We start from the raw sequence: 10,897 nt of genomic DNA on the forward strand, positions 1-10,897 counted from the left end.
AAAGCAAGCAAAACACAATGTTTGCTTCATCAAAAATCGCCTGACGCTCCCCACGAGTTGCAAAGCGCAAAAGGTTTCCAGACCGCCTGGCGGGGGACACGTGCCGCCAGGCGCGAAGAACCTCTGATGCTACTCTTTTTACAAGTATCCCCTGGCAGGACAACCCTTATCGCCAAGCGCCACACGCTTCAATTCTCCATTGGTTTTGTAGATATCGCCCGGCGGTCAAACACCACCGCTAGGCGCTACACTAGTACGTGCACAATATTGATTTTTAAGCACCCAGAACAAAGTAAAATCAATCCATTCACATTTCATATAGATATTCCCCTTTTAAAACCATGCTAGCATTCAATTCTAACTTATGAATAACGCATGCTCAAACAAATATAAGCAGCAACACTCTAACAATTTAAACACATAATCCTATGCATCAATGCAAATTAATATTGACACACATGCATTCACCAATAACCAATTCTCCACATGTGACTAAACCAAAGGGACATTCAAATTGATAGAGACTTACCACATAACCCAATCATGCTTCATTAGAAGTTACTTGAATTATTAAGAGTTTATTCATGTATTTTAAAGACTCCAAAATAAGCAATCGTGCATAACATATATCTATCGCTAATGACCTCCAAATAAAATCTCCACCGTTCAAAGTGAAGAACTACATGTTATGGACCACCTGTCAAAATTTCACCTAAATCGACGGTTAACGAACCGAAAAATGCAGTTTTACGAAACCTGTGCAAACTAGAAAAATTGGTGGTGCCTAGCACCCAACAATTAAGAACATTGAGCCTGGCAGTACAGAGCCAGCGTCTGGCGGTTTCTGTTCTGCAAAAATACGAAAAATAACATTTTTTGTGAATCATAACACCACACATCTCTGGTATGGCGACTAGCGGCCAATTGGGTGCCGCCAGGCAGTTCCTGCAGTTCTAGGAATTCAGCAGCTCTGCCCTTGTGCCTACGAACCTCAACTTTTCCTAGTTTCCCCTGGCATGCGGATTTCCATCAATTTTCATGCAATCCAGCTTCTAATTATAATGATTCGAATCCTCAGCGCATCCATTATTAATTTTCCGAATTAGTTCAAACCCCAATTATTCTCGTAACATTCAACCCCAAGGATTTCAACTCTAACTAAAGTTCATAGCAGTTTTATCGACTTTCATCTCCAATCCCATGTAATTCCACTTACACGAACATCCACTGATCGATTAACGTTTAAAGAGGTTGTTTTCCTCAATCGATTCAACCAAGAACCCAAATTTCATTAAAATCGAGCAACGATGCTTGCGTCGCCTGGCGGGTCAATCACTACCGCTAGGCCCTTCATAAGAGAAACCTATAACTGAGTGATAAGTAACGTGTCGCCTGGCGATGAGCTAGGAGCCGCCAGGCAGTTCCTTGTAGGAACCCAGGAAATGCTCATAATTGGTATGAGTCGCCCGACAGCTTTGAATTCCCGCCAGGTGATTTTTGGAAAATTTCCAAAAACCCAGAATTTCAAATGTGACAACCATTATTCATACATATACATGCCATTCATAAAGCAATTAAATTTAAAACGCAAGAATAACGAGTTATAGCTCCCCTAACCTGGATTCCTTTGCTTAGTTTTGGAATCATTTTCAAGCTCTTGTGCACCACAACACAATCCAGCCCTTGTCTCTTTCCAAGCTTGCTTCCAATCCTTGTTATGCTCTAAAAAAAACATAATACTCTCCCCTTGCAACCCTTTCTTTTGGCAGCTCCAAAAACCCTCCCTTTTTTCCTCAACTAGTAACTTAATTAGGTGTTAATGAAAGTTAATGTTCCTAAAACGAATTTTGGCATTTAAATTAGCTTAATGGTCATTCAATGGTTGTCTTATGATGGTTTTCCATCCCTCCCTTGGCTGCTAGGTTTCTGGCTTTTCATATTCATGCCAAAACTAATTCTAGCAAATCTTTCTAGGCACTAACACAAAAAAGTCTTATAACGTCACTCATATAACGTCTGCACAGAAAAAAGTCCCACGTTAAAAATGACCAGTGGCATTTTTATAAATTATTTGACTTTTTTAATGTCTGCCCATTCCAACACAGACGTAATTTAACGTCTAACCCACAGTACCCTGACGTTATGTAAAAATTAACGTATGAGCTCTCTACCCCCGACTTAATTTAACATCTGACCCACTCTGCCCCGAATTAATTTAACGCCTGACCCACTTTGCCCCGACTTAATTTAACGTCTGACCCCATCTGTATCGACATTAAGTAACGTTTGACCATGCAGCCTCAACGTCAATTTTTGGGTTTTCTTTGCGCGAAACACAAAAACCCTAATTCTTTTGTCGCGCCACCAATTTTTCGCGAAGCTTCTCCGTCGGCGACCACCATTCCAAGCTCCTTCAGGTAATTTTCGAACATTTTTCACCACCAAACTTGTTGAGATTTGATTTTGGATTGATTTTAGGCGTTTTGAACTGAATATTTTCCGTTTTCATCTCCATTTGCAGTGTTTCGCGATCCCCCCCGTCGACGACCATTATTCTGACCTCCTCTAGGTGAGTTTCGAACATTCTTCACCACCAAACTGGTTAGGATTTGATTGTGAATTGATTTTAGGCGTTTTCAACCGAATATTATGTGTTTTCATCCCCATTTGCATCGTTTTGAGATTATTTTGTTTGTTATCTCTTTTTCATTGTATGTATATAATTCTTTGTATTTTTTATTTGCAATTATAATTTTTATCTTAGACTATTTTTTTATAGTTTTTTTGGCCTATTTCTTTTTTTAATTGAATTTTTATAATAATATTTGTAAAATTATGAAATAAAATTATATTTATTGTTATTTGTAAAATTGGATTAATTGTATTTGATTTTTTAATATTATTGTTGCATTAAATTTTATTTTATGTATGTAGATTTATTATGGATTCATTGTGGACCAAGGTCGATCTTCTGTCTATGGATTCATTGAACCTCAAACCATTCAACCTTCGGGAAACTCACATGACCACATCAAACTTTATTTGCAAAGATGGATGGTTGGGTCAAATAGAGAGATCTACTTTGCGCCATACATTGATGCGTATGTGTTTTTGCTAGTAATATTTTATGAAGTATTATTAATTATTTCTGCTAAGTACTTGTGATTGATGGTATGTATCACTGGCAACTATGTGTCATCATTCCAAGACAATGCATGGTTGTATGGTTTTATTTATGCCATAGGAAGATTCCACCTGCTTTGAAAAACATGTTACAAGAGTAAGTATTACTTTTTTCAATCCTAACCTATGTATCTACTTAATTATAAAAACTAACATGTTTTATGTTTCCAAAATTTCATTAGAATTGTGGGTAAGCCTAGAGGCCAACAACTTAAAGTATTATATCCAAAGGTTAGAACTCATTCAGTTTAAAGTTATTAGTTTCTATATGTCAACTTATGACTTTGATATGTGTTTATTTTATTTGTAATATTTAGTGTAACAAGCAAGAAGATTCATAGGAATGTGGATATTATGTCATGTCTTGAATAAGGACAATCATTCGAGCTGCAATTAAAGATGAATGGATAGAGATAATATATATATATATATATATATATATATATATATATATATATATATTTCACATGTTATAAATCATATCAAACTTTAAAGAATGATATTCATATTAGTTTGGTGTTATTTATATTAGTTTAGAATATATGTTGAAACTTAAGTGTTATTAGATATAACTGTAACTCCATAATTGTGCTGAAATTATTATGAAACTGTTCTGGGAATTTGCTAATTTTCAGTTGTGGGAATGTTGTAAAAATAGCCAATTTTTTTTTAAAAAAACAGAGTAGTTTGATGTTTGGTGGTGTTCTGACAAACGTTATTTAACATCTGAGCTTACCATGGCCGACGTTATTTAACGTCTCTCAGAGCCCAACAAAAATCAAACTTCTTTATTTTTTGGCTCCATTTAGCACAAAAATTGACGTCTGCTGCTTTTCGCCCCTTGCGTTGGATAATGTCGAACCTTATTGCCCCGACGTTAAGTGACGTTTGCTCTGTTTTTCGACGTTATTTTGACATCACCCTTTTCCATTACAACGTCGGTGTTTGGACAGACGTCAAAGGTCGAAAATATCGAACATTAAAAGACTTTTTCGTGTTAGTGAGGTCATGAATTGGATCCAAGTTTAGGGGAGATTATTAAATATACAATGGAGCATTAAGAACAAAATTGAAAGGCTGGTGGTCTATGAAAAAAAATTGACTTGTGAATAATGGAATATGGGGAAGTTAGAGAATACCTAGTTTAATTGGTTTCTTGTAGAAGAAAGTAGAGTGTTATATCATGATTGATCTATTTGCTCTCTTTGCTCAAAGTGCCTTTGTTATCCAGAAAAACCAAGTATCTTTCTTAGCCCAACCACATTACAACCTTTAAAATGCCCTTGTGATGTTAAGATGCTTGTGAATGTTTTTAGCTTTAGTGAAATAAATGGAGAAGTTGATTTGTGCATAAATGGCAATGATAAAGAGAGAAACATGCTTCCTTATACACTAGTAAGCTTGAGTGAAACACTTATCCTAGTGAGGAGTGGTTCCATTAGTTGATCCTGTTAACACTTTCTGTCAAAATTGTTCATCTCTTATATGTTTTAACAGGCATTCATAAACTAATTTTTATGAGCACCATAGCCGAAACTTAGCGACAAGCATTTTTCTTGTTAAAGTGAATCCAAAGAAGAGCATGCATGAATGACATCTAAATTGATTGTGTGGATTTGTTTTAGTTGTGAGACAATAGCTGAGTTGATGTCTTACTATGCCAAGTTACCTTTTTGCTAGAGGACAAGCAAGGTTCCGAGTTTGGGAGAGTTTATAATGTTATTTTTTATCATTATCTTATTCATATTTTATTAACAAAATCAAATCTTCTATAACTTTTAACCTTCTTAATCTTTAATTTTATCTTGCTTTTGTAAATAAATATATTTTGGGATTACACTAATCTAATTATACCACTAATTCTCATTTTTTGTGTTTAATTTAATGACAGGAAGTTTTGTTCCACTAATCCCTGTTTTTACATAAGCTGGACATGACCCTTTGGTTATCTTAAAACCTAATTCATAAAGTGAGTTTGTTTGTTAAAGGTTCAGGGGATTGAATTTTAATAAGGAAAGATAGGCTCATCCTATTAAGAAAACATTGTCGACATTAATATATTAATGAAAAGGGTGTGAGTTTATATATGCATGAGAGTAAAGTTGGTGAAATCTAATCCCAACAATAACATTTCATATCGTTTCTCATCTTTTCCACCATCTAAGTGTTTTAACTATCAAAGTTAATCTTTTCTTTGTTTATGCACAAATTTACTTTTTTTACACAAAACTCAAATTATGGAAATGTATATTCTTTAGTCTAAATTAGTTATTAATTACAAGATTATCTAATATTGCACGAGTATCTTTAGAAACGATAGTTTAGTCTTATCGGTTAATACTTCCAAGATTTGGTACGTTTGTCAAAGTGTTAACAATACCATAAACACAATGTATAACATCTAATCGAATGCTTTCAAACAAAAAATGTAAGCAATCTCAAACCATAATTTTCGAACGTCCAAATTAGCTTCTCTTACCTCTTAATCTCTACTCAACTCTATAAATTAAAAAGAAAATAAAACCCAAATAGTGACCCAAAACCAAAAAAGAACCTTAAAATGGCTCTAATAGCACATGCAAGAGGGAAAGGGGCAACTTCATGAAATTGAGAAATAGCTTATGGATGGAAGGCATAAATTTTCCTTACCTTTCTACGGTTCTTGATGATATTGGGGTGATTGGTTCTCAATTGCTTCCTAGAGGGAGTTCCTGAATCAAAAGAAGAGAAAGAAAAAAATGAGAATGAAAGAGAGGTTTGAAAGAAATGTCTACAAGAAAAGGAGAGGGTGTTTTAAAATGTTGAGGCGTCACATTTAAAATTGAAGTTAGAAAAAACAAATGAGATTAGATGTGAGATTCTTTTTTAAATTATAAAATACAAAAACAAATGCAATATAAGAGGTTAAAGATAGCCAATGAAAATGTTATTACGAGGTAAAATACGTAAAATGAGTATCATATATATAATTATATCATTAAAATTTCAACATATTTAAGATATATAAAATTAAAAATGTATAAAAAAATTAAATAATAAAATTTAGTAACAATTAGAGTAATAAAAATGTGAAATTAAAAGTCTAGAAAAATATGATAGACATGTAAGTGGATAGCATTTCAATTGAAAAAAAAAACGAAAAAACAAAAAATGTAAAACCCTAACCCCTACCTTTTTCCAAAACCAAAACCCTTCTTCTTTCTCCCTCTCTGAGCGAACAAACTTCCGTTGCCACCAATGCCTCAACCAAAAGCAACGCGGTTCCTCCTCCTCCTGTCCCGCCGCACCCCAACCCGGAACCGTCCTCCTCCTCCCAACCACCACCGCCAGCACCTCCGAACCATCTTTGATGGCACATTCAAGCCCGTCCGCGATCGCGGCCTGGATCACGCGGTGGAGCGCGAGAAAAACCTCAAACCCTTACTCTCCCTCAAAACCCTCATCAAACGCGAACCCTCCAAATCCCTCCCTCTATCACTCATCAAAAGCACCCTCCAATTTCCCTTCCGCCCCATCGAATTCATCCGCAAGTACCCCTCCGTCTTCGAAGAGTTCCTCCCCACTCCCACCCTCCTCCAACCCCACATTCGCCTCACACCGGAAACCCTCCGCCTCGACGCCGAGGAGCAGCTCGTCTACCAATCACACCAGTTCAAACACCAATCAGCTGACAGGCTCTTGAAACTCTTGATGATTGCGAGAATTCACAAAATCCCACTGCCACTCATTGAGCACTTGCGTTGGGACCTTGGCCTACCGGATGACTACACCGAGACGGTTGTACCGGAGTTTCCGGACTGCTTTCGAGTTGCAGACGGGTTCCTGGAACTCGTCTGCTGGAGCCACGACCTGGCGGTTCCGATTCTCCAGAACCGAAACAAGAAAGATGAATTTGATGGCCAATTGGTGTTTCCCGTGCAGTTTTCTACTGGTTTTGAGATGGATAAGAAGTATGAGAAGTGGTTGAGGGAGTGGCAGAGGTTGCCTTATGTGTCTCCTTATGAGAATGTGTCTCATTTGTCACCTACCAGTGATGAGTCTGATAGGTGGGTTGTGGGTGTGTTGCATGAAATTCTTCATGTTTTTGTTGGGAAGAAAATTGAGAAGGATAGTTTGTTGGAGTTTGGAGAGTGGTTGGGGTTGAGGTCGAGGTTTAAGAGGGCGTTGTCTCAGCATCCGGGGATTTTCTATGTGTCTAGTAAGGTTGGGACCTATACTGTTGTTTTGAGAGAGGGGTACAAGAGGGGTGCGCTGATTGAGGATCATCCGGTTATGAATTTGAGGAATCAGTATGTTCATCTGATGAATAGTGTCAGTGAAGAAGGGAAAGTGGGTAAGGTGGTTCAAGGAAAGGGTGGTGTGCATGAGGCAGAGGCTAAAGCCGTTGAAGTGGGTGAAGGAGGGGGTGAGGGTGATGAGGAAAGTGTGGGGGAGCATGAAGAAGAGGCATGTGAAATTGAGGATGCCAGTGAAACCGATGTTGATGATGATGATGATGAAAGGAGGTCTTGGAGAGGTAGTCAGAAAATTGCTCCTGGTAGAAGGGAGAGGGACTACGGGAAAGTAAAGTTAGATGTTGACAAGCCTTTGAGGGATTCTAGGAGGGAAAGATTGAATCTTAGAGATTCTGGGAGGGAACGATCTCCTTTGAGAGATTCTGGGAGGGAAAGATCACGTTTGAGAGATTCTGGGAGGGAAAGATCGCCTTTCAGAGATTGTGGAAGGGAAAGATCACCTTTCAGAGACACTCAAATGGAACGATCAGCTTTCAGAAATTCTGGAAGGGAAAGGTCGCCTCGGGGCGATTCTCGAAGTGAAAGGTCACCTTTGAGAGATTCTGGAAGGGAAAGGTCGCCTCGGAGCGATTCTCGAAGGGAAAGGTCACCTTTGAGAGATTCTGGGAGGGAAGGGTCGCCTCTGAGCAATTCTCGAAGGGAACGAATACCTTTGAGAGATTCTGGGAGTGAAAGGTCGCCTATGAGAGATTCTCGAAGGGAAAGATCAACTGGGAAGCATACACAGAAAACCGGGGAGAAGAATTCGTTAGAAGTTTCTGAAAGAAGACCAGTGCGAGGTGGGCATGTAAAGAAGTTGAGAACCCACAAGAGAGATCAAGATCCTCTAAAAGCAGCAGAAGGTCATTAACCAGCAAGAAAACCCCCTGTTTTCTAAGGATTCAATTTTGTCTGTGGCAACTTACATATTTTGGTATGTGGTTCCTGCTCTTGGCCCTTCCCTGTTATTAGTTTGAAACTTAAGGTTGCATTTTTTTGAATGTTTTGTTCTTGCTGCTGTTTCTTCATGCAATACAATGTTAGGACCTATAGTTTAGTGATGGTCACTGTACTGGCCGTGCCATAGGTTCTTGGGCTAAATATGTGACTAGCTTTAGTGGTTTTTTTGTAACAGCAAAGAGACTAATGTTATATTGCAAATGTGTTATCTAGGTTGCATTTCTTTGAAGTAACTTTTATTTTTAAGGAGGTCTCGTGGCTTATGTATTGATTTTGGTTAGGCAATTGCTTGTATTTTGGTGTAAAGCACATTATTTTTTTAAAGGGGATTCCAAACAGATGGGCATAGACATTTGGTAGCTTGTTTCTGTGGCATTTTATTTTTGTTGTTTTATTTTCCTTTTTATTTGTTCTGCATACTCCCTTCTAAGCTAAATTATAGTTTTGTTCTTATGTTTTATTTCTTATAGGGAGAAAGATGTTTATCAGAGAGATTACAGAAAAGGGACAGTAAATATTTTTTCAGTATATAAGCAGTTAGACATTCAACAGTTTAAGGATGTTCAGTGAGTTACAAAGGGATAATCTCTTCATTTTAGTCGCCAGTTGTTCTGGAGGTGCAAGTATCCTTTATGGAGAATTCTATTCTGCCCTTGTACACACCCTACCATTTTTTTTTACTCTGGTTAACTACAATCAAGAAAAGAATGTACTTGAAAGATTCTTGGAGACTCTATGCAATAGAATCTGCATCCTCATTCACTGTGATAACAATTTTTATATATGTTCCATATACATGGATACATGGATAAAGAGAAATGGGAAGAGAGGGGATATGCTGATCTTTAAGTTGATTAGGTGTTTCACTGTTTGGAGAGAGGTATGTTATGAATAGAAAACATCTTGCAAAACATATTGCAACAAAATGATAGGATTTTTGTTATAATTTCTTACTTTTAAAATAATGAGATGACTGAACATGTTAATTGAATTAGAGTGAGGACATGTAGAAGAACAACAATAGTTATAGGGTCTTTCCAATGGAGTGTTAAACTACTAATGATAACGGCTAGTACTGTTGTGAGTGTTTTCATAGAATGTAATCAGGTGGTTGCAAACAGCACAATATCCTTACCATCCATAAAATTATAAAAAATCTTGGTGTTGATAAGAAAATCGGGGATGGATAAGTAATGAGTAATGCTCGGCAAGTTATGCAGTGATGCTCAAAGATCACTATATTCTTGAACATTGTCTTTGTATTCTTATTTATAACATTTATAATTAAGCATGATATTTGATAATGATAATTTAGGTTAAACAAGTATGAACTAATTGACTGGGAATACCTGAGATATCTATGATAGTTGGCGTGCACTATATATTCTCATAGAGAAGAGTTATATCTTGTTTTCTAGTTCAAAAAACTGGCTACTCAAATGAGTTCTAAGAGAAACTTACAATTGATTACAAGAGTTATCTTTCTTGCTGCTCAGTTTTACTGAGAATAGTCGATTGTCGACAAGAAAAACTGTTTCCTTCTTACAGAACGAACAATGACTACTATATTAAAATAATAGCCTAACTTTTAACCCTAGGTTTCATTTTCTACAAGATAAAAATGGAAAGAACTGAGAAGTAAAGGTGAATAAAAGATAAAGTAAAGTAGATTGGCATATAAATTGGACTTACCTGCGGATAGTAAGGTTAATGCAGTATTCCATATAGTAAACTCTAATCATTCACAGTTTGGGATTTCAAAGCCCTGAAGAAACTTTTTCCTTGTGGAATTTAGAGTAAGATGCAGAACTTTACTCCCACGAGTGAAGAAGCTTCTTTTGAAATTTGGAGAACCAGGTACAACAGGACCATGACGATGTTGTTCCGTGCTCCACCTCGGTAATGTTATTACTAGCAAAACATTTTACGTACACATGCAACTGACAAAACTCTAAGGCCTTATGGAGCAAGACAAAGCCCAACAACTGCTCTGTACTTTGGGCTTTAATCCAAACCACAGCAGAAAATAAAAATACACATACAATTTGAAGCTCATTTCTTCCTACACCTCTCTACCTTCATAATTTCAACTTGCATTCTAAAAATTTTTGTGTTCTGAAATATATATAATCTAAAACAAAATTTTTTTATATTGTTTATTATACAGAATATAAAATAAAAAATATATTTGAATTAATAATCTGAAATACAAATATACTTTAGATTGTATAACTCAAAATACAAATAATTTTTATATTTTAGATTGTCCATTGTATTTTAGGGTTTAGATCGTATATTTGGAATAATTATAAAAGATGTATTCAAAATTATGTATTTTGGAATGTAAAATTAATATTCTAAATTATAAAATTAAAATATAAAAAAATTATGGGATTAAGGTTGAAATTACGGAGGTACAAGATGAAATTGGCCAATGGAAATGGACAATGGACTATATTGAATTTGTCCTCATTTCAATG

The 10,897-nt window shown here is 36.3% G+C and overlaps 1 protein-coding gene across 1 annotated transcript; it reads left to right on the forward strand.

Moving 5' to 3' along the window:
• The first annotated feature begins 6,337 nt into the window (after positions 1-6,337).
• On the forward strand, positions 6,338-9,328 carry LOC114182244 (Ubiquitin carboxyl-terminal hydrolase family protein). The gene is made up of 2 exons (XM_028069064.2): positions 6,338-8,391; positions 8,888-9,328. Exon 1 carries the CDS (start codon positions 6,421-6,423, stop codon positions 8,326-8,328), a length of 1,908 nt encoding a protein of 635 aa, XP_027924865.1. The 5' UTR covers positions 6,338-6,420; the 3' UTR covers positions 8,329-8,391; positions 8,888-9,328.
• The last annotated feature ends 1,569 nt before the right edge of the window (positions 9,329-10,897 follow it).

The sequence above is a fragment of the Vigna unguiculata genome, chromosome 4, assembly GCF_037176805.1.
Source record: "Vigna unguiculata cultivar grain cowpea cultivar isolate G323 ecotype 2 chromosome 4, ASM3717680v1, whole genome shotgun sequence".
In the NCBI taxonomy this organism is placed as follows: Eukaryota; Viridiplantae; Streptophyta; class Magnoliopsida; order Fabales; family Fabaceae; genus Vigna; species Vigna unguiculata.